General features: G+C 38.5%; 1 protein-coding gene across 5 annotated transcripts in view; it reads left to right on the top strand.

Annotated features, from left to right (window-relative positions):
- Positions 1–25,639, top strand: part of LOC105228705 (regulating synaptic membrane exocytosis protein 2) — a 287,009-nt gene that overhangs the window by 149,036 nt on the left and 112,334 nt on the right. For all 5 annotated transcript variants that reach the window (XM_049459418.1, XM_049459419.1, XM_049459416.1 and 2 more), the window contains one exon: positions 16,086–16,197. In XM_049459418.1, coding sequence (XP_049315375.1) covers positions 16,086–16,197 — 112 coding nt within the window. The remainder of the gene's footprint in view (positions 1–16,085; positions 16,198–25,639) is intronic.

Raw genomic sequence — 25,639 nt, 5'->3', positions numbered from 1 at the left:
GTAACGAACGTCTCGCGGAGGACCTTCCTGATCCTGACGGCGATTTTGGTGTTGCTCAATGTTAGTTTACACAGCCTTATTAGTTTTGGTGGGTTACCAAATTTAAACATCGCTGCATAAAGGCAGCTCCTTATGTGCTGTCAAAAGCAGCTTTGAAAGCGGCGAACAGGCGGTTTGTGTATCGATTTTCTTTCAGGGTCTTTTCCAAGTTTTGGCGCATGGTGAATATCTGGACAGTTGTTGGTTTTTCAGGTCTTAAGCCCCACCGAAAAGGTTCTATCAGTTTATAGACGGTGGGCTTAAATGTTTCACTGTACGTTCGATATTCAGCGCCACGGCATGGCTCGTCGTACCAGCTGTTCTTTTGCTCTATCCAAAAAACAATGGTTTAGCTTGCAGCTGTAAGTAAGGAGTTTGAAATGCCGTCCCACAGTACCCTTATACCGATTTGTTGATAAGTGCTCTCATAGAGCCTTCCCTGTGTTTGTTGACGTGCGTTTTTTGCTTCATAGCGACAGGTGCGTATCTTCGCTGCAACAAGATAGTGGTCGGAGTCAATGCTAGGGACCTGGCACATCTAAAACACACGTGTCTTTCATCTTTAGCAACATAATCGATCTGGTTAGAGGCTTTTTGATTCGGCGACATTCAGGTAATACTAGAGATAACCATATTTCGGTATCCGGCGAAATAGATCAGTCTCAACCCATTTGGGGATGTTTCATCATGGATGCTGAATTCATCGTCCGTTGTACCAAAGCACATCTTTTGTGCCCACCCTGGCGTTAAAGTCGCCAACCACGATTTTGACATCATGGTGGGAGCAGCTTTCATATGTGCGCTCCACGTGTCGCATCGCCCTTCTCTTCCGTTGGGGCCTGGGCGCTAATCAGCGAGATGTTGAAGAATATCTCTCCGATGCGGTTTGTGGCTAGATGTTCATCCACCAGGGTTAATGCCAAGACTTGGCAACGGAGTCTCTCCCCACTACGAATCCCACGCCGATTTTGCGTTCCTTGTTATAGCCACTGTAGTAGTTGCCACAAGGACCTTTTAGTCTCAGTCTTTGTTCATTTCATCGCACATCTTGGACGGCGGTCTTGTCAGCCTTTGCTTTTACGAGGACTTCAACCATTTGGGCAGTGGCACTTTCCCTATTAAGGGCTCGGACATTGTATGACCCTAAGTTGTAATTCTTAATACATTTTGGTTGCCTTTCGTATGAGGCTGTTACTTCTTTTTCATTGGGAGCGTTATTTAAGTGGCGGATCACAAACCCAGCGCACAACTACTTATGAGGAATGGGTAGCCTTCTCACTTTAACTCGCTTTCAAACGGATGTTGTTTGGCTATTCAGAGGTTACTTCGTCTAAGACTGGAAGTCATTGGCAGCTTGAACTATATACAAAGAAGAATTGTTTCTGGCCACCCCCAAGTGACTGGCGCTCAGAAAACTTTCATCATATGTGTGAAGAAGAGTTTTTACCTTGCTGCTTCTACACTGATCAGTAAAAGATATATATCAATACGTTTGCCTGTCCAAATATGCAAAAAAAATGGTTCTTATTTTTCCCAAGAGGTCGCATATGCCGAATTTAGTAACCTTGCACATATATTTTATTAGTCAAAACCTAACTCTTCTGCCTTTAAAGACTACATTTTAACAACATCTACAACCATTTAAAATTTTGGTGCAACAACTATAAACCCATATTTGTATTTGGGTAGTTATGGTTGCCGATATTAGCATAAGATGGATATTTAAATAACTCATGCGACAAAACTTCTCGCCAAATAGATATCAAAATCATCTGAGCTGCACCTGAGCTGCTCGTAAAAAGCGAAAACTCTTAAACAAAAAGTGCTCAAAACTCCGCTAAGCGCTTGCCGCACCACTGCGTCCATATAAGAAGGTTACTCATACGCACCGCCGCGCTGCTTAGCCCTAGCTGGCTGTATTGTGTGCTTAAAAATGCCATCGAAACTTTTATTGCGACACAAAAACAAAGAAAGACCGGCAAACAGCCCACCAAGATGTCGAACAATTGGCGATGATGTTTATGTACATGTATATGTATGTGTGTGTGTATGCGTGCGTGGGCGAGAAACTTTGGCAATATTGTCAATGTTGCATAAATTTGAATGTCAAAAGCGACGCAAAGAAAACAAAGCGACAGTGCGAACAAAACATCAATAAACACGGCGCAACAGTGTTGTGGGCAATTTTACATAGCGAACAGCAAACACAAACAACAACAACAGCAAAACAATGAACTTTGGCAATAATAAATCGATCAAATGGCGAAATTATTTAGTGAACGGCCGACGAAGAGTCCTTCGCATGTGCGCCAGCGATTCGAAAGAGATAAAGTTTCCAAAGACACATGCTAGTGGGCGCAGCAGCACACATACACTATCACACACACACACACTAACATATGGACAATTTGGTTTATTTCTAAGGAAACTGTAAGCTTTTAGAAGCGAAAGTAATTTGGTTGCTCTGAGTTTTGGGCAGCTGAAATATAAATGGAATTGACTTTGCAAAGTAGCCGCAAGTGAATGCTGCAAGCGGCAGATTAATGCAGTCCAAAGGGGATACTTCAATCATTTCTTGCACAAATATGTAGCCACTGTTGTATTGCATATGTTGTTGTCAAGGTTAAAAAAGTTGCAGAATCTTAGAAATCCATGAAATTGGTAAAACTTTCCTTTGAACTTTTTAATGGAAAATATATGATAGATATTTAAGGAAATTTGGACACATTTTACAGTTAACCTCTTGTTTTGCGATATTGAAACTATTAAATTTTCAAAAGCATTTCTTTTACATTTTCTACAGGGTGTCTTAAGTTTCCACGATGTTTGTAATACCCAAAAGGAAACATCGGACACACTTTAGAATTTATGAACGGATTTATATAAATGATTAGCGTGACGAGCTGAGCCGTCTGCTATATACCTGTAGACCTATAACTTTATGCACGTTATTCTCTCAAAAAAAACTGCTGCAGCTGTCATGCAACCTTATCGATCCAAATACAGTTCTTGTATGGAAAGGGTTTATATTAAAGAAGACATCATCACGAAGTTTTGGCACAGTTGATGGTATGGTGTTCTTACTAACTCATCAATACAAAGATCATCCTGTATAATTACACTATAAGAAATGTACCCGTGAAGGCTATTATGGCTTTAACACAGTCAAAGTCAAAGGTTTTTCTGGTTTTCTATTTGGTCTAATAATGTAAGCTTTCCTAACACATTCAAGTTGCTTGCAACTCATTGGCTGGGTGAGGTCATGGCAATCTGTGTTTAATTGTTTAATTTCTACTTTTAAATCTTCTGTACCTGTCTTTCCTCAAACATGCCTTGTTAGCCAAAGGTATACATGTATTCATTTTAATATGATGTCCTGTTTCTGCTTTTTATTTGTTTTGAAGGTCACCTTGTGTTGACTCACAACTTTCAATAGAAAACATAAAAAGTACATAACATTCCTTTTATTTCGAAAATTATAATAACACTCGACGTAGTTCTGCCAAAATATGTATAGCATTGGAAAAGGTTCATATTAAAAAACATCATAATTGTTTACCATTCCTGGTTGGTCTTAAACCATACATACTACTATGGGCAAGAAATAGTAAGACTTTTTAATTTAAATTTCGCGTGTCGATATATTTTTCTCCAAAATTTGTCTGACTGTCAGGGATGTCAAATGTAACATTAGTGTTTAGTGTAAGCTTGTGTTTCTTATAACGCAAAGTACATTCGTTGAGTGAAGTTATTCTACAAAAATATGATAATAAATTTGGTGTGCGGAATCAAATTTCTGGAGCCAAAACATTCAGAATGTTGGAAAAGACTTTGGTGATAATCGTTTGTGGCGTGCAAGTGTTTTTGACTAATACAAATTATTCAGAGAGGTTCGAGAATGCGTTGACGACGAACCACGTTCAGGACGGCCATCAACATCAACTGATGATTAACACGTCAATAAAATAAAGGAATTGGTGTTTGAGAATCGACAACTGACAATCAGAGATCTAACTGGCATCGTTGGAATATTAGAAGGATTGATTAAAATAATGTTGAAAGATTATTTGGTTAACATAAAGGAAAGCACGTTCTGTTCCAAAACCACTAATTTTTTTCGAAAACCTGCGTTGAGTTGTCGTCTGTGAAATAATGCTTCCCGACCATCAGGTTGTCATGAAACGTATTATTACTGGCGACGAGTCTTGGATCTATGCTTCCGACCACGAAATAGTCGATCAGTCGACCAAATATCGTGGCAAAGGTGAGCCGAAGCCGAAAAAAAACAAATTCAAGGCAGGTCAAAAATTAAGGTCATGTTGAAAGATTTTCGAGGTGTGGTGCACTCTGCATTACTTACGTCGGGCAAACTGTCGGCAATCATAGTTCGAAAAATCGTAAGTTGAAGATTTAATTTTCGTAAGTACTAGTTTCAGACTTCTTGCCGGTGTAATGGTATGAAATTAGCGTTTTCTGTTGCGAAAAAAATGATTCAATTTTGACCACCTTTGTTTGTGTATATCATGCCAATAGAAATGTTAGTCTTTGTCTTTGATGTTTATGACATCTGCGCGGGTATCGAAGTGCTGCTTAGCCAATGCGTGACTCATCGATGAAAACTAATAATAATCGGAAGGAGCCAAGTCTGGTGAATAAGGCGGTAAGCGAAGCAGCTTCCAGTCAAGTACTTTGCTTGTTTCCTGAACCAATTAACCAATTTTGTTTTATATGCAGGTGCATTTTCGTGCAACATAATAACTTTGCCGTAACTTCTGACGCATTCTGGTAGTTTTTAGATCAATGCAACGTTCGAATTGATCATCTGTTTTTATAGTGATAAGTTAATTTGTTAATAGTTTCACCGGGTTTTAGAAGCCCATCATACGATCCCATCAAACACAGATCATTGCCTTCTTAACAAATCGATTTGTTTTTGCAATCGCTGTTGATGGTTGTGCCTCCATTTAGGACTCTACAAATGAAACCATTTTTCATCAGCAGTGACAATTCGTTACGAAACCGATTTTCTTTTGTGTCTTTAAAGCAAAATTCCGGAAGTGTTGTTTCCGATTTATCATTTGTCTTTCATTTAGTTCATGAAGAACTTATTTGAAATACTTTTGGATCTTTACCATAACTTTTAAATAGTCTGAAATTGTTTGTTTCTTTAATAGTAAAGCCATTTCCTCAAAGTATCATTTCAGCCAATACTGCTTGCAGTTCGGCGTCTTCAAACTTTAATGGTGATCTCCCAAGTTCTTCAGTTTTCTCATCAAAATCATAACCTATGAACCCCTGAAACCGTGTTTTGCATATAGCTTCTGATAGCGCAAGACCACCATATGCCTCGACAAGCATTCGATGGGACTCTGCAGCACTTTTCTTCAAATGGAAACAAAAAATTTACGCTTTACGCGAATCATCACATTTCTGTACAAAATTTGTCATATTTTTGACACAATGAAGAAATCTGATATTATTTGTTCAATGACTGTAGGATTGTTGAATATCTTTGAGAGATTTCATGCCAACCAAATAGAAAAAAAAATTAAAGCACCTTTAGAGCAAATATTCTGTACCAACACATTTGTAGATTAACGTTCACTTCATACCGGTAAAATGAGCGATCAAAATCAAAGAAAATATTTTATATTTTATACCCTTTTAAGTATGCTATAAAAATGCAGCTGTGAAAGGCAATTTGAAACTATTTCAATTAAACTTATTTTAACCAAATCAAGAGCACTAGATACTTTATATATTAGCCAACTTATTCACTAATTGAAATCTACTTGTTTTAAGCAATAAATGCATATGCAACTCAAGCGCGTCCGCACATGCCACAACATAATAGTGAAGCTGTTTTTTTACTAAATTTTATAAAAAATCATTTTTGCTGCTTTTCGTAAAATGCAAAGCTGCAAAAAGTTTAAAAAGTAAATAAAATGTGTAAGCATTTAATGTAAATGTGCAGCATGTTGCATGAGGCACGCAACGCGTTACAAACACACATTTGCAGTACGCGCTGTCAGCAGTCACTTTGCATTAGGAAAAGCACACACTCCCGAAAAATAAGCAAAAAGCAAGCACATCTGCATGCGTAAACTGCTTTTTGCTAGCGCGCCTGCAGTGCTTTGCATCCTTTGCGCCTTTGTGAATGTGTTTGTGTGAGAACAAACACGAGCGCTGCGTTACGTATACGCCATGTAGTCGAACAAAATTGTGCATTATGCGAATTTCCACTCCAAAGCACACACTCTCATGCGAATTATTTGCTATACTTATAAATATATATATGTGTATGTGTGTGGGTTATTAATTAAACTTGAATGCAAGTCAATTGGCATGAATTGGGCCGTTTATTTGTAAGCCAATATCACAGACACGCTTATAGATTTTTTCATTTCGTACACGCGCAACATTTTGCTCTTGTTCACCTCAACTACAAATAATATTACAGACTTATACTACTTATACTATGAATATTAAACGAGTTCAGTTCTGAGCAAAGTTGCGATAACTTTCTCAAACTTGGTACAAGGGTTCCTTGGTATTCCATAAATTTAAAATTGCAGATGGGCTTTTACACCACCCACAAAATGCTATTAATCAGAAACCTATATATGCCATAACTAAGCCGCAACTGTAATTTAATACGGGCATAGCAGTAGAAAGAAGCAGCTGTGGTTGAAATTAGTTAAAACATGTGTGTGGCCCCTCAGCTGGTGTATATTAAAACTAAATATCTCACAATTCCTTAAAGTCATATTTATTATTTGCTCAAGATATGACACTTCCTCGGCTTATGTAAAAATTGGTCATATCGCTACATAAAGAGGTTATATACAGTGAGAAAGCCGAAAAAGCACATGCACATATATACAAATATTTATTTGAAAAAGAACTACAGCTGGTCTCCGGTAGCTACTCTCAAAAGAAAGGCGTTCTTGCATAACTCGTCGTGATAAAGATGATGACGGGCTTCCCCCGGCGGTATTCGACGCTGTCAATGCGCAAAGTACCTTTAATCTTCCACAGAACCTTTCTCTCGAAACTCGTAACGCCTAATAATCAGATAATATCATCGTCCACAATATAGCAGGACAGAAATGATGAGGGACTTGTAGAATTTGGTATTTATTTGTCGAGAGAGGACTTTACTTTTGCTTACTCAGTCCGAAAATCAACAGGTGCTAGTTGGAAAAGAGGCATTCTGCGTTGGACTTCGAGGCTGACATTGTTGTTGGTGTTGATGCTGGTTCCGAAATAGACGACGCCACGACTGTTTGCTTGATGGCAAGAGATATTTCGTCTTGCTCTCGTTCACCACCAGAGCCAATTGCATCGCTGCCTTATCCATTCTGGAGCTTGGTCGGCAACCTATCGGCACCCGTCGCTTTGTAGTTCGGTTAATTCTTATTCTTCATGGTTGGGCAATAGAACGTTTGCTCCATCGGCTGAAGAAGTATTCCATCCATAATTTTAGTATCCTCTGGGCATTCTACGAGAGTATGCTCCGATCTTGAAACCTTTGGTTAGTCGCCACATTTTTTATAGAATCTTCGAGCATTACCCCTGTCAGCTAGCTTTTCAAGCTCTTCATACTCACGCATTTCGGCCTCTTTCTCTTTCGGTCTGCAAATGCGTTTCCCTTCCCTCCTCAACTCTCGGTGTATATCTCATCCCACATGTGTTGTGGTCGATCGTAACGTTACGAGGTAAGCAGTCTGTACTTAAATTAATATATTAAAAGGTTAAAGTTTCAAAATCCAAAACAGAGTTAAAAAACTCAAAAAACTTTTCCTCCATTACAAAAACTGAATATTATTTATTTCAAGAATTCTAGCGTGACCTGATGGCTCAGCAATCCGCTTGTACTTCTTCTGCCTTCTCAAACTCCTATAGACTTCATTTCCGTTAATATTTTAATACCGTAATAACCGTTATATTAACATGTGTATAAATTGAACGCACTGCAGTGCTAATTGCTCACCTTGAACAATATTTATGTATATGCAAGTGAATGTAGTAAATGAGTATTGATGGTTCGCGCGGCTGCTAAACACACATTTTAACAAGCGAACACGAGTAATTTCCACGATTAATGTCACGCATTAACACAACACGACCCAGCCATGTTCAATACGAAGACACACACACACGCAAAACAGGCGTAACTCATCAGCAAATACATTGCAGCCTCATTTGTCAAGCAATAATGGCATTACTCGATATTCATGTGTAATGAAAAATAAATTTGTAAATTTTGGAAAATTAATTGGCGGTCACTGCTAGGACAGACATCACTCATGTTGCAAGCAGGTGTGATAAAATGGCTTCCGCGGTGGGAAACTAGTTGAGCTTATTTAATAATTGCAAACGTAAATAAGTTGCTGCAAAACGCGAACAGACCAAGGAGAACGAATAAAATATAAAGAGCCGTCCACGATTTTTACGATTAGTGAAATTACTCAATAAAGATGTTTCATTGATTGGTAGAAATTATTCAAGGAGGGTCGAGAACGCATTGACGCCCAAAACGATTATCAAAATCAACTGATGATTAACACGTCAATATAATAAAAGAATTGGTGCTTGAGAGTCGACTATCAACAGTCAGATATTTTACTGTCATCTTTGGAATATCAAAAAAATCAATGGAAACCTTTTTGAAAGATCATTTGGGTCTAAGAAAAGTGAAAGCACGATTAGTTCAAAAATCCCTCAATTTTTTTCGAAAAAACAGCATCACGTTAACGGATTGTTCACAAACCGCCTACGTGGATGTCATGAAACGTATTATTACTGGCGATGAGTCTTGTGCTTACGACGCGGAAACGATGTTCAATCGGCCGAATATCGTGACAAAGGTGAGCCGAAACTGAAAAAACACGTCAAAACAAGTAAAAATTTAAGGCTATGTTGACAGTTTTCTCAGATTATCGAGACGTGGAGCACTCCGAACTACTTCCGATCGGCCAAACTATCAACAAGGAATACCATTTGAGTTTTATGCGTCGTTTGTGGGAAGTTATTCATATAAGGAGGTCGAACAACTCTCGGTTTTTGCAAATTTTCAACCAATATAGTGCCGTAACCACGCCATTCGCTCCGATAAGACTTCTGGCTACTAAGAAAAACGACTGCTCCGAGGAACCATTTTTTACTCAATTATGGCCAAAGTCTTATTGCTTATTTTGGGATGCTACAATCGTGTTCACTTATTCGACTTTAAGTCCATTATGTACTTTCCAAATGAAATAAATAACCATAAAAGCAGAAAACCATGTAAATTGCTCTCATATTCTTTCAAATATATCTCTTGATAAATAGATAGACTGAAATTTATGAAATTCACTGCAACCTGTGGTCTATTGTGCCTTCTCCTGTTATCACACCCCTTAGTAAAACCATTATGCTGCCCATGAGGCTGAATCCACTCCTTTTTCTTGCGATTCCGGTGTAATCCAGTAGTAAATGCTCTGTTGTCCCTATACTTAGGTCACAGAAGAGGCACATATATCTAGAGTAGCATCTTTATCTACGCAGATGACACCTCGTTCTGCAGTGACCTCTATATACACCACATTCTGGCTTGCTTTGTTTGTAGAAAGAGATATGGGCTCCATTTTGTAACGAACTTTCCCAAGAAACTGCTTTGTCCTTCAAAGTCCAAGCATTTGTTGTCATTTTTGTTTTTTACTAACACTTTCCTCTTTCTGTAGCTCCATTCGCAAAGTGTAGGGGCCCACAGCAAAGAAAGCTTTTGGTACTATCCTATTCTACCGCAGCTTCTTCGGCTAACAAATTTCCATTAATGCCCCTGTGCCTAGGGAGCCATACTAGTAAGATATTAATTTCAGTAGCAACCCAGTTAAACATTGTTATGAACTCCAGTATAATTTTTCGATTGATTTCGTTGCACAAGATTATTTGAAATGCTATCACTAGGCCAGGTCAATTCATCCTTTGCTATTTTTTCTTGAAATATGGCATTGACCTCAGTTTGAAAGATGCTCGGTAACCTGTCAATGGTCTCATTATGCCAGCCACAATTCCATCTTCCGTTTTCGAGGCGTTTGTATGCCATTGCACTGTGCTCTTACAAAGATACTCTTCAGCGCTGGACTCCTCCAATTAGTGTACGCTGCCCAGTGAGATTTTGTCGCAATACCCATAAGTCTGCATTTCATCCGTAGATAGTCCATCCAAGAGCTCCTGGGTTGATGACTGCTGCGCGGCTATCATGGAAACAAGGCAACCTGAGCAAGGCAGTACAGTAATCCTCTCAGCAGTCCTCTCCTAGCCTTTGAATTTTCTGCTCTCTTCTGCCTTCTTATTCCAGGGTCTTATTATGATTTTACTATACCTATAGTTCGTTTAATATCCTTGTTGCCGTATTTTCATGAAGGACACTGACCGAAGTGTGTAAGCCCTCCATTGCGATTATAATAGGCCGAGTAACATTTTCCCTGCACACCAATATTTCTCATGTTAAACTCAACGAGTAATAGCTAATACCAACATCCGCGCTTTTAAAAGTTCTTTTAAAAACACTTTAATATTAGAATTAATCAGTATTTACATACATTTTCCAAACTCTTCACTCCATCCTTCGAACCAACGAGCGCAAGTAAATGCTCAACACCAACAAGAAGAAGTTTGCAACAAAGTAAACACTGTCAAACGTTTGCGTTAAATATGCAAAGGTGCTGAGTGGATTATGAGAGTAAATTTCGAGGTAAGCTCAAGAGAAGCAGCCGAAAGTAAAATGGCTTTTCAAACAAAATTTCATGCACATTTTATATGCAAGCAACAAACTTTAACGCCTCCACTCTCAAAAATGGAAAAGAAACTGTTTCTAAAACAACTGAGAACTCAAGCTGCCACAACTTCAACCACGAGCGTATGTAAATACTAGGTTGGCATATTCAAGCTCAGTCGCACGGGACAGCATTACGTATACGCCAAGGCACCGGTGGTCTCTCTAATAATGAGCTGAGTTCCGTAGCAAAAGCCATTGATTTTGTTGTTGAAGGTTGGAAAAGGGGTGAAATGCTCGCTATGCTATATAAATTTCCATGAATACTAAGCGGCAGCGAGTACTTTCGCTTTGTGGTGTAATATTTTAGGTTTATGGTTACTAATATTCAAATAGCGGCGGCCGCACTCACAGCTTTTCGTGATACCTAATAATTTTATGGCGAAAAAATTTTAACTACTTTCATATACTTAAGCGACTTTAGCTATAAACTTTAGAATTCAATCACATTTTCATATTCGATGCAAATAAGGGGTATTCTTTGAATTAGTATTTAGAATATAATATTTATTACTGAGTTTAGTGCGTGGAAAAAACGTATAAATAAGTTCTGTGGGCCTTTCGAGAGGCCATGCTCTCCAACTCTGCCACAAACTGGACTGCATAGTCCATCGAATTTAAGTCTGTACTTCCAGACTGCCAATCATCTGCGGCTATGAAACCAGGAATGTTGCCTTTAAGCCACTGTAGGTTGCTTTTTGGCTTATGTGCAGAAACAGAAGCTTGCTGGACCATCCAGTGCTGTCCAGCGAAGAGCGCATTACGAGCAGTTTTACCACGCCTTTTAAAGCAGCTTGCTGGTATACTTTTGCCCCAATGTTAATTCCACAGAAAAGAGAGGTGTAAAGCCTTTACAGAAAAATCCCCACTAAACCACAACAGCAGCTCGATGGTGTCCACATTGAACCCTTAGAATACACTTTTTACACCTTTGAAAGTATTTGCGAAGATTTTTATACTCTCGCAACAAAGTTGCTAAAGAGAGTATTATAGTTTTGTTCACATAACGGTTGTTTGTAAGTCCTAAAACTAAAAGAGTCAGATATAGGGTTATATATACCAAAGTGATCAGGGTGATGAGTAGAGGTGAAATCCGGATGTCTATCTGTCCGTCCGTCCGTCTGTCCGTCCGTCTGTCCGCCCGTCTGTGCAAGCTGTAACTTCAGTAAAAATTGAGATATCATGATGAAACTTGGAACTAGCTCCATAAGAAGGTTTAGTTCGAAGATGAGCCAAATCGGCTAACTGCCCCGCCCACAAAATGGCGGAAACCGAAAAACCTATAAAGTGTCATAACTAAACCATAAATAAAGATGTTAAAGTGAAATTTGGCACAAAACGATCGCATTAGGGAGGAGCATATTTGGAAGTAATTTTTTTGGAAAAGTGGGCGTGGCCCCGCCCCCTACTAAGTTTTTTGTACATATCTCGGAAACTACTATAGCTATGTCAACCAAACTCTATAGAGTCGTTTACTTAAGGCAATTACAAATACAGTTCAAAAATGGAAGAAATAGGATAATAAACACGCCCACCACCCAAACAAAAGTTATGTTGAAAATCACTAAAAGTGCGTTAACCGACTAACAAAAAACGTCAGAAACACAAAATTTTACGAAAAAAATGGCAGAAGGAAGCTGCACCCAGGCTTTTTTTAAAAATATAAATGGGCGTGGCGTCGCCCACTTATGGACGAAAAACCATAACTCAGGAACTACTCGACCGATTTCAATGAAATTCGGTATATAATATTTTTTTAACACCCTGATAACATATACTAAATATGGGCGAAATCGGTTCTCAACCACGCCTTCTTCCAATATAACGCTATTTTGAATTCCATCTGATGCCTTCTCTGTATAATATATACATTAGAAACCAATGATCATAGCGGAATAAAACTTTACTCAAATACGGTATGTGAGCTGAGGTATCCCTTGTGGAAAAATTGTTGTGATCGGACTATAACTTTTCAAGGTCCCTGATATCGAACACGAAGAACTCAGTGCCCAACCTAACCTAACCTAATTTTTCACCGAAAATATCGGTAAATCTCTCAGAATTTAATTCTAATTAATTTTACAGCAAAATAAAAAAAATATGTAAATGACGGATAATGAAATCTCGATTATCACTTTATCGTGCGAGAGTATAAAATGTTCGGTGACACCCGAACTTAGCCCTTCCTTACTTGTTTCTTTTGAATTTTAGTTCAAAACTTCTTCAACAGTCAACATGATACACGAACAAGATACGAGGGCTGCTATATATATCTCTGGCCTAACAATGAAAATAGGTATATTTATCAACGAAAATCGTTTTATTGTTTTTCAAAATATTCTCCATCAAGATTTATACACTTTTGCATGCGCTCAAACCAATTTTCGAAGCACTTTTTCCACTCCGATTGAGACACCTCCAAAACATGGTTTTTGAATGCTTCAACAGCATCTTCTGGCGACGAAAATCGTTGACCACGCATTATTTTCTTGATGTGTGGGAATAAAAAGAAGTCATTGGGTGCCAAGTCAGGGCTGTACGGCGGATGACCCATCAATTCGACGTTTTGGCCGGTCAAAAAGGCGCTGGTTTGAGCCGATGTGTGAGAGCTCGCATTGTCATGGTGCACAATGATTCGTCTTCTCTTGTTCGTTTTTCGAATTTCTCCGAAGACTTCAGGCAAACAAATGGTGGTGTACCACTCAGAATTGACCGTCCTACGTTGCTCAAGCGGAACAGTCGCCACATGACCAGTTTTGCCGAAGAAACAGGCGACCATTTGCTTCGAAGTGCTTCTTCCACGAACAACTTTCGTTGGATTTGGCTCGTCTTGGAAGACCCACACGGTCGATTGCTGTTTTGTTTCGGGCTCATACGCATAGATCCATGATTCGTCACCTGTGACGATCTTATAAACGTCTTTTGAAGCACCGCGATCGTATTTTTTCAGCATTTCTTTACACCAATCCACACGAGCCTTCTTTTGAGCGATTGTCAAATTGTGCGGGATCCAACGAGAACAAACCTTTTTTACGGCCAGGTGTTCATGCAATATCGAATGTATGCTGGTGGGAGAAATGCATAGGCATGCCTCTATCTGAAGGTATGTTACATGACGGTCTTGCATTATCAGTTCACGTACGGCATCGATGTTTTCTGGCACAACGGCTGTTTTTGGACGACCTTCACGGAATTCGTCTTTGAGCGAGCGTCGGCCACGATTGAATTCGTTGTATCAGTTTTTCACAGTGCTATAGGATGGTGCTTCATAGCCATACAAAGATTTTAGTTCATCGATGCACTCTTGTCGTGATAATCCACGTCGAAAGTTGTGAAAAATGATCGCACGAAAATGTTCACGAGTTAATTCCATTTTTTGGCCGAGATGAATTTTTTAATTCCCTGTAAATAAAACAATTCACGATTAAATGACAAAACGTTCTGAGTGATGTTATGCTAAAAAATGTCAAACTTTCCAATGGAAATGTCAGATTGCACCTGGCAACACTTAGTGTTGCCTAGGCCAGAAATATATATAGCAGCCCTCGTATAATTCAGCAACTATTTTTGGTATTAATTTAAAAATTTAATATGTTATTTTTATAGTTATAGACTACCGAAATATGAGAAAACAATCTATTTTTTTGTACTTTATACAAGGTGAGATAAGTGATATTTCTCATCTCTAAAAATTGACAGCAACTTCCATTGGATATCATTAAATTTATTCTATTAAATATCGAATCACATTCTTTGACATTTTAACATATTTACGCACCTTTACTGCAATCTCGACGATACAACATAACCACATCTAATCTATCTAGCGCGTGAAAGAGGTCAAAAGTGAGTTGATGCGCCCACGCGTCACCAAACTTGCCACAATAAAGACCTTTTCTTGCCTTCCTTGTGCTATTTATAGACAATCTAAGTGCGTACCAGATTTTTATAGATACAATGAAATGTATAGATTTATTTTCTATTAGCGCACACACACACATTTACACTCGAAACATGCAGGCATATACGCTTTCACCGTTAACCAATGCTTTCCACCCAAATGTGCACAACATTTCCGTTCATTTCCGTACATTTTTTCATTTCTTTAATTTTGTGTGTTTTTTTCCAATTTTTCAACCCAAATTATTGCATCATAAAAGCTGTCCTTTAGCAGCCATAAAATATCCTATTATCTAGCCACAAAGTATTTGTACTTTAATGTGTGTTGGTAGGGGAAAGGGTTGCGGCCCACGCAAATGTGTTTTGCGAATGTATCTGAGGCTGAGTGTGAATGGATTTGTGTAAAAGTAAAGGTGTGTTAGTGTTAGTGCTATTTATTGGTGTTCGAGTTTTGCCTTTCTATGTTCTGGCGTTGTTGTTGGTGTTGGCGTGTTTATGGCAGGTTCGCTGGGCACATGTGCGAAGGTACGCTCTTTCCTTTGCTTCCATGTACAGTTAGTTGTATATATACGAGTATATGTGTGTGTATGGGTGTGCTGAGTTAATTTAGCGCAGGTGTATTTGCGATTGCCTGGTGAAGGGAAGGAAAATAAAAATCAAGCAAATGGCCACTAAAGCAAAAAGCAACAAAAAATCGAACAATGCATTAAAAACAAAAAGACAACAAAAACAAAATATAAAAATCAGTTAATAGAATACAATGTAAGTATGCATATATATGTGAAACAACAAAGCGATACCCTCCAGTCCAGCTCACTTCGGAGCTCTGTGTGTATTTGTGTGTGTTCGGGTGTGTGTGTGTGTGGCGGCAGCACTCATAAAGCATTTGCCCGCTTGATATTTGCGCTCGCACTTTGATTGGCAGCAAAAATTCCACTTCGAGTTTATAGCATTTTTATGGTCACCTGAGCGGTGAGCGGTGAACGGTGTGGTGGATATTTTGCAGGAATTTAATTAAAATGATGCACCTGTGGCGGCGCAACAAATATGCGTGATGTGCGAATGTGTGCAACAACAAAAAATATACATTGAAAATATTATATACGAGTATATAGACATCCATAAATACATAAGTACACCAACATCATCGCGTCACCAGCACCATCACCATCACCATCAGCAGTCGCAGTTTGCTGCGTTTTTCATCACATTTTTCAATTACTTGCAATTTGAAAAGCGAAAAAATTGCGATCTTTTACTTTTATTTGCCGTTTCATGCACTTACTCATTTCCGTTTTCTGCTCGCTCTTCTCGTTTCTCGCAGATGGTCGCCACAGATGAGTCGCCATCCACACAGAATCAGCCCGACGCTGGCGGTACTTTCGGAAAGTTGAAGCAGACACTGTCGTCGTCCTTGCTCACGGCGCAGGATAGAGGTGAGTAGCGCTGTTCGGTGTAGCAGTGATGAAAGGCGATATGAAAATAATTGAATATTAAACTTTCGAGAATATACTCTCAACTGGAAAATGAACGTAGCAGTAAAATTGCAGAGAGCATTTGGATAGGAATAAGGAATATAATTTAACTACGCTCAGGAATGCGTTGAAAAAAATTTTAAAAATTATTAACTTCATTTTCTAGTAGAAAAAAATAATCTACCGGGAAATATGTATGTATAATTATGGAAATAAATTTGTATGAAACACAATGGATTCCCCGTTCGATGTATATGGATAATATAAATATTATTGTTAAAGCTATTGATTTGATACTATTCTTTCCAGACTCTTATGAGATCTTCCGAACCGCTTTGTTTTTTAGTCATAATTGTTGGTTTAAATTCAAACTGGATTCGGGCATTCCGTCCGAACTTCAGAACTCACCAATCTGCTAGTTTTATTCTTATTGCTTTTCTGTTATTCGTACTAATTCTAAATCAATTTTTTTAAAAACAATATAGCCATAAGTTATCTTTTCTACATTGACAACGCATCTCTTCGGTGGTAGGAGAGAAGTCGTTGAAGAAGGGGCGCTGTGAGATGTTTCACGGATGGACTGCAGCAAGGAGGGAACTCTCCGTCAATCTTAGCTTTTAGTATTTTCAGGCATAAGTAGCAATCAATGTGGCGTTAGACTTTTCGCTACAAAGCGCGCCTCTCTCACGGAGGTGAGCATTCACTCCGACAATAGAGCGGCAAAACTTACGTTGAGCTCGCGAACTGTGCTTTCAATGTTAGTCAAAGATTGTGTGACATTTGAAATAATATCTAACTACTTCATCGTTAGGCTCGTTTGGGTGCCTGGTCTAGCACTGGACGCCTCGCGTGTGTTTAGCTACTACTGGTCGACGACACAGTAAGGCCTAAAATATTGGCGGACGATAGTTGTCAAAGTAGTTTAGAGCAGGGTACGGCCATTTTCTCCTCCATTCTTTGAAAGACTGAGGTTGAAACAATTTGGTAATCTTACCTTCGTCGAACCAGAAGACATGGTCAAATTTTCTACAGGTCCCTCATCATCCTCGGCCTGGTATATCGGAAACTTCTTTACTTGTAGAGGGTATTCTAATTTCAAAGCACACAGAGTTAATATTTTTTTTCTACGACACTTTATGCATAGTCTCCACTCCATGTGGTCCCTAATGATTCAAATCCATGAGAGGTCACCGTGAATTGAAAGAAATGAAAGCGCGTCAACACAATAAAAAAGTTTCTGAGTGCACCATTTGCCTTTCAACTTGAATGTAGAAAGTGTTATTTAGTTTTTTGTGCTGCACTCGTTGCCATAATAGAAATGCTGCACTTCAGCTCGCCTCCTCACGGCGTTTGCATATTCGCACTGCCAGTCTTTCTCTCGCAATCTCCTTTCATTTCTGTCATAGAATGGCTTTGAAATTTAATTACAGTTACACTCTAATGACATCGATTTGTGACACTTTGCAAACAGAGTTGACAAAGTTGCAACAACCAACTGGCGGCAAGCAACGTGGCAGCGTGACAACAACAGCAAACTGTACTCACATTGCAAGCATTTTGAACACTTAAGCCATTAACATTGACTCGCATTGACACAACAAAGTTGCAACATGAAAACTAACTCTCGACGTTGCAAGTGTACAATAGTGTTTTGTATGTGCAACATGCAGCAGTGACACCTATTGTGCAGCAACTGCGGACTTTTTTACGCCGTTGTGTATGACTTTATTTTTGTTAGCATGTGTGTGTTTGTGCGTTAATGTCTACTTATAAATGTATCGTGTGTAGGTGTATGTGTGTGTTTAAGTATGCAAATGTTGCATAATGCGAGGTACATTAGCTTTTGCTAACTTTTCTTTGTTTTCATTTGAAAGTAGTAATGTGGCTGCCTTTTGCAACTAAATAGTCCGTTATAATTTTGCAGTTTAAGTGCTGTTGTTAGTTTCAATTAAACGAAAAATTTGTGGCATGACTATTAGACTGACTATAGGCGAGGAACTATGAGGTTTACGAGCGAAAACTACAACAAAATATGGCGTCAAGACTGTATCTATAGCACCAGAGATACTTTTACTCGAGTGGTATACATAATCTCCTAAACATATCGACATAACTGGCTACTAAGGGAGAGAGGTCCAATTTATAGTCAGCTTAAAAAAAAAGGGGTTTTTTAATAGGAGTAAAAGCTTTTTTTAAATAAAACAAGTATAAATCGGCCGATAATGCTGCAATTTCACGTTCGATATTCGTACGAAGTTCATCAATCGTTGCTGGCTTCTTAGGCTTGACGTAGCCTGACATAAAATAGTCATGAGTGAGCCATTTCGTGAGATAACACATTCTCCAAACTTGATTTCCAAAAAATCGATTGTGGCATTCACTGTGTGGCTTGTGGCGCTGTCCTATTCGAACCAATTCGGGTCAAAAATATTCGGTTATCGGTTTGAAAAACCCGTAAGAAACGAAAGTTTTAGAAAAGTGGAGTTTTACTTATAGACTATACTATCCTATCCTAAAAACTTATCGGAATATTTGACCCAACGATCATCTAACTTCTATACACGTCGGAAAATATGAAAATATGGAATAAAGTCATGACAATATTCGTATATATAGTTTTTGCAGCAGCCATGGCCACCAAGTTTTTGGGTTAGGTGGAAATCTAGGTCCCCATCTTGTCTATCTATTCACGAATGTATGTCCGGAATCAGTCTGTAGGTTCACCAGTGGGTGCTTCTGAGCCATGTTGTGAGCCATGTGCCATTGAACGGAACAAATTATAAACGAACGGTGCTATATCTGTGGATCCACCCCCTATAATGTGTAGGACTTCTCATTCAATCGTTTCCGGATAGGTTATAACGCAATGTAAGACCGAGTGCAGTAGAGAAGCAGCTTTTTCGTGTTTAACCCCGTAGTGTGGTCGTAAGGAACACAAGTTATTTGTTTATGAATAAATTCGAGCGCATAGAGAGTCTTTAATATGGCTTGGCGGGTGACTCCCAATGCTGAAGTAAGCTCTGCTTGCATTCGACACTGATCGTCATGGAGCAACGCATCCAGTTCCTCATCCACGAAAGCCTTCTTTCATGCGCACGGATATTTATATCAAAATCGTCGACTAAAGCAATCACTGCACATTGTTTCACTAAGAGCAGGACCTCCGTAAACTGTTTGGAGTTTCCGGCAGTCCGTCATTTTTTATCAAAAAGGTTAGGTTTTAAAGGCAAAAAGAAGGATATATTCGTATTTTTATTGCGGCGACATGCATGAGTAACATAATTTTATTAAATTTAATGGCATATTATTTTTTGAAGTATATTAGAAAAAATGTTCAATGAAAAATATTGATAAATAAGCCTGTGACGGTGAATCTCCAGAAGCGCCTTGAAAAAAAGTGGTTTAGCGGTGAACATTATGACTCGTTACCGGATCATCTGAGACAAAAGAATCGCTATGCAAATGTGATCACAAGAGTCGCGCTTAAGGCATAATCAGACTCATCAGACTCATCATACTCATTGTACACCCTATCTATTTACTAAAATCGCCTTAACACAACAACACTCTGACTATTAACTAACAGCCGAAACGCTTTGACAAATCGGTTGTTTCACAATAAAGCTCCCATGTGGCATCCTCTAGTCGTTCCAAAATATTCAGTGAGCAAATCTATGAACCCTTTTGACATATATTCAACATAACGTTGGCATTTAGTCCCTGAAAAAGACATATAAATATGTATACATATAATTTTATACCGTCTACATGCACCGACATGCAATTATATGGACTTTATCAAAGTCCTTTGTGAAATATAATATTGCAACATTAATTTCAACCATTAAAGCTGCGCAAAAGCGTTTACGCGCTGTTGAGGCGAACTCACCTGCGATGGCGCTATTAGTAAAGTCAACCGCACAGACACATACACACACTTATGCAAACACCAACAATATAGTTGTAAGTCAACATGCAGTTGACATTTATGCTGCCATTATCCATTCGAGCGAGCGCATATGCAACCCCAGTGACTTGATAAAAAAGCGTAGCAACTACAAAAACAACAAATGTACAAAGCGACAACAAAAACAGTACGGCATGCTGCGCTGTGGTGTCAACTGCAGCTTTTTTTTTGTAAAAAATTCTTCGTTGTGGCAACACTGTGTCAGCGAATTTTTGCCAGCGGCGGCAAAATGTGATTTTAATGTGTGCATTCGTGCAACACCACAGCACACACACGTACATGTTGCACGTTGCACATTGCTTCTGCACTTCTCCACACTTTGCTGCAACTGCTTTTGGCGCTGCTTTTCGCTTTTTCAAAAAATATGTTACACCTCAGTTGCGCCACCGAAGGTGCAACCGCGCGTGGCATGCAATTTCTTTTATTTTCAGTTTCTCTGACTAAACTTTTTGTCATTTGCTTGATTTCGCTTGTGTGTTTTGTTTCCCAGCGACTGTTTTCACTTTGAAAGTGTTTCACTTGTTTACGAGTACAAGGGCGGTTGGTGAAGTCAGTCGCTTTTGAAAACAACTTTTCTTTTTTATTTTAAGTAATATTTTCGCTGAACATTTCCACGCCCTTAAAAAGATCCCTCGTAATACTCGCATACTCAGCGAGTTGTTGTTGTTGTTTTCTGCAGAGAAAACATTTCCAAAATAATTTAGAGCAACGTTTTAGACACTCATTGGACAGAAGTAAATTCGAGTCCGGTCCGGTTACGTAGACCCTACAGTTGAGGGAACTAACTGTTAGTTGCGTTGAGTTATTAATCCGGTATTTATCGAACAACTGTTTCCTGGTTTCACTTTTGACATTTTCTGCAGTCTGCTCGATCTGTCAACTCCATTCCGTCAGCTTGTTCAGACTGTGACTGTAAATATTTCAGTCCTTTCTATTGAGGGCCAATAGGAACTTAGTATATTTCCGACATACCGTTTTACAAATGAGTGGTGTAGTTTTGCACGATAACGTTTAGATTGAGAGCCATACCCACTCCTGACAATCTCATCCATTATCTCATTGCCCTCGATTCCGTAATGACCTGACATCCAGTAAAAGGAAAGTCGCTGGTTTCTTTTGATTACTCTTTATGGACCACGTATCGACGCTCTCCACTGCTTTCCTGCTTCCCAAGACACTCCTGGCTTATAGACAAAACAAGGTTATGTTCTTGATCGCTGTTTGGGTATCCAAGTAGATGTTTACTCTGGAGTTGCCTGCTGATGCATAAGAGGCTTCCCAATAGCAAAACCTCTGTTTTGAAATGTACAGCAGTGAGCCGACAGTTTAAAGGGTTATGCCTATCTCTTGGTAGTATATCCCTATACCAACTCCTTCCTCTATTTTCGAAACACCCGCATGCATGTTTGTGTGTGGCTTGTATGCCTTTATGCCAAGCATAGATGGCAGGCTTATCACTAGTTCAAGAGCCGCCGTTGGAGTGCTTCTCAAAGCTCTTGTAATGTAAAGACCAGTTAGTCTCTTAATTCTTTTCATTGGTTTTCGGTAGATAGATTTATATAAATCCATCAGACTATTGCACCGCAGACCAGTGTTGGTCTTACAATCGCTGCGTAGCACCAGTGCTTAAGAGAAGGGGAAAGCCGCCAACGACGGGTAATTGCTTACACTCATACAATATAAGACATTGCTGGAATTTCTGCTTCTCATTTTGCGGTTTTATGTCCCATTTATCGAAGGTAGTAAATACAAGCAAGTTAATTTTCTCCAGATTCAACCTTGCGGTACCCAAACTAAGACTTTTCAGAATACTCATAATATTTCTCAACCATTAAGTTGAAAATGCATTTATCTTACTTTTTACTTTTGTTATAGGTTTTTTTGACGAACAGTTTAGAGAAACAGTTCTCCTTCTTGGAGGCAGTTTTGCATTTAATGTTACTGGAGAGATTACTTACAAAGTCAATGGCTTATCAAACTGTACTTTTTTGTAACAACCAGTCGTTGCAACATAGCAGTTGGGCCACTCAGTGCAGGCACATATCTTGCGAAACATACATATCTACGACAGCCTGCCGTTTAGACTTTATTTTGTAGAATTTAAAGTTTCACTTTTCTTTAGTAAAAATTGTTTTTGTAATTTTTTTAATGGAAGTAAAATTCACAGGAAAGAAAATACGGTTAAACACATTTATATATTTTATAAAATGAGTATGCAGACAAGTTTGCATATTTTTATAGAAAAATATATTTTTGTTGAAATTTTTTTATCTCACTAAATATACCAGTTGCCATCAAGGGCAGAACACCGCTTATTATGATTTTCCATATTTTTGATACTGATTTTGTTGCACGTTACCTTCTTCTTTGATGCTAAGTTCCTTTCCTTGGGACATTGTTTTAAGAACAGGAAAAACTCCTCAGGTGCCAGATTCAGAGAATACGGTGGATGCATAAGTATTTCGAAGCACAATTCAAGTAACCTTACCGCCGCTGTCATTAGCTTCGGGAATTGGTGCTTAAACTTGATTTTGAGCTCAAATGACATCCACTTTACACAGATCATTCGCTTGTACCATCATCTTCTTTTGGTATTGGGGAATCAGTATCTATCCCAATACAGTTAATTATGCGGACAATTAAACCGCTGTAGTCAATTCGACTGGAGGTGTAACATCCAAAATCATCACCATCAGTCTAGACTGAAAGTTTGGGAGTAAGTGTTTTATGATATTTCTGTCCCGCCCTTTTCCACTATTCGTATGTATGTCAATTGGACAATATCCGGTTAGTAGTTCGTGACTGTATTAATTAAGTAATCTTTTAAGTTAGCATTTTGATTCAAGCGCTGCTTTGCATCTTCTATGCAGAGTACCAATTAAACACTGACATCGCTCTGCCAGATATCCTTGACATTTTGGAATAATTCGTTAGCATTTTTATTTGGTGTCTTTCTCAAACCCCTTTTGATATCTGCTCTGAGGTTTTCGATTGGATTTAAGTCCGTATACAAAACCGTAATGTTTTCGTAGGAAAACCTTGTTTTAACACTTCTAGCAGAATACTTGATGTCGTTAACCTGCATAAAACTGTACGGTGCAGACATGCTATATGTTCCTCTACAAATAGCTTCATTGTGCTCGTTGAGTGATCCGTGGAATAGGACATACGCAACCCAAAGCGTAATAACTCTTACACCATGCTTAACCGTTTTTGAAGTGTATCGAGGGTGCAGTTCCTTGTTTGGCGGGCGGCGCACAAATTGTTTTCCATTTGACACAAATTTCCAAATATAGGAAAAATAGTAGGGTCATTTGCTGACATGCTCCGTTGCAAATTGAATACTCCACTTCATCTTATCTATTTATCGTCATCTTCCTCTGACTTCGTATTTTCCTTTAAGCTTTAAGCTTTAAGTTTTTGTTCGACACGTGTGGTTTTTTCTTGCGATGCAAATGCATCCCCGTAGTCCCATTTCAAGAAGGCGATGGTTCTGATGGTTCGCGTTGATATTTCATTGGTCAGTTGAATAGTTATTTTGCCGAGTATTTGCCTGGAAGTAAAAACGCATTCGCCATGCTAACTCTACAAATAACACGATCGTCCTATGAAGTGGATTTCCTTGGTCGCTCCTTTTTCACTTTATTCCAAGTACTTCCCGCACCCCAGTAAAGTGAGCACAAAAGCCCCATTGCTACGGCACTAATGCATTTTTATACCCTGAACTGGGTACCTTAAGCTTGTCATGAAGTTTGTAACACACAGAAGGAAGCGTCGGAGACCCTTATAAACTGTATATATAAATGATCAGTATGTTGAGCTGAGTCGATTTAGCCATGTCCGTCCGTCTGCCTGTATATATACGAACTAGTCCCTCAGTTTTTAAGATATCGGTTTGAAATTTTGGAAACGTCATTTTCTCTTCCAGAAGCTGCTCATTTGTCGGAACTCTCGATATCGGACCACTATAACATATAGCTGCCGTACAAACTGAACCATCGAGAATCAAAGTTTCCTGTATGGAAAATTTTGCATTTCACAATGTATCTTTACAAAAGTTTGGCATAATATGATTTTCTCAACAATGTAATCTCCGGAGAAATTGTTCAGATCGGCTTACTATAGCGTATAGCTGCCATACAAACTGAACTTATAATTACTAAAAGAAATGCACCTGTGAAGGGTATATTAGCTTCGGTGCAGCCGAAGTTAACATTTTTTCTTCTTTTCTTTCACATTCATATATATTTGTTAAGCAAATTTTTGGGTTGAAATATTAAAAATTTAAAACAGAAATTTGGCCTCCTATATTATTTTTGCAAGCGAGAAGAATTTCGTTAGACATGTCAGGATTGAACCGAAAACGAATATGTGCAGACTCATTTCAATTGTTAAGCTTTTGACACAATTTTGACATTCAAATCCAGTATTTCAAAAATAAGAAAATACAAATATCCAACAAAGTAATCTGCTCTGAGCAAACGAGGCTTCAATTTTCTTTACAAAAAATTATGATACATGCACTTTAAATGTATATGTTTGTGTGAGCATTTTGACAAAGACGAGTTACTTATATATGCCAGCCCATTTAGGACAGTACTGCAATAAGATTTTTACTTACAAACGGGCAGTTATATAGATATTGCATAGAAATTTTCGCTTACCTTCGTATATGCACTGAACACGCTATAAGAACATACTTCCATGCATGCGTCTGCACTTTGCACAGGCACATGCTTTTGTTGTTTGTTTATTCATTGCAAACACGAGCAAGATAAACACACTTTGGTTACTTGCCTTGCCAACAGGTGTAATCCTTTGTTTTTGCTGGAAGCGTCCGGCTGAAAGCAACTTTCGTGTGCACACCACTGAGACCAATGCCCTCAAGAGTGTCGGAATAAATGGAAAAAAGTCAAGAAATCTAAACAAAACACAGCAAACAACTTTTGTGAATGCAATGAGACAAGTTGTGCATGTTTGCTCGCTCATATGTGAGCACAAATTTATTATATATTTTCACCTAAACTGAAAAATAACGTAACATCACCTTTCGTAAGTTTATAGACGAAGTAAAAACGTTTTAATAGAAACCACTTATATTGAAACAAAATTTGAGTTTTCGTTATTGGTTATAGCTGTCGGCATGAGCTGAGAATATCTAATATTATGTGGCGAATCGTAAGTAATAAAAAACTCAATTTCGATTTTTTGATGATACGTCATTTTGCATTTTAGGAGACGATATGAAGTACTGTATGTAGTACTGTGATATGAGTGATTTTATCTATTTCTGTGACTAGGCATAGATCTTTGTATATACATACGTATTAGACCAGCATAGATAATTTTTTAAAGCACATTTTGAATTTTTATTAAACATTTCCCTCTTTTCATTATCTACAACTTTGCCATATAACTTTTTTCTGTAGCACTGAA

This window comes from Bactrocera dorsalis, chromosome 5 (assembly GCF_023373825.1).
Source record: "Bactrocera dorsalis isolate Fly_Bdor chromosome 5, ASM2337382v1, whole genome shotgun sequence".
Lineage (NCBI taxonomy): Eukaryota > Metazoa > Arthropoda > Insecta > Diptera > Tephritidae > Bactrocera > Bactrocera dorsalis.
This window is presented reverse-complemented; position numbering and strand designations above follow the sequence as displayed.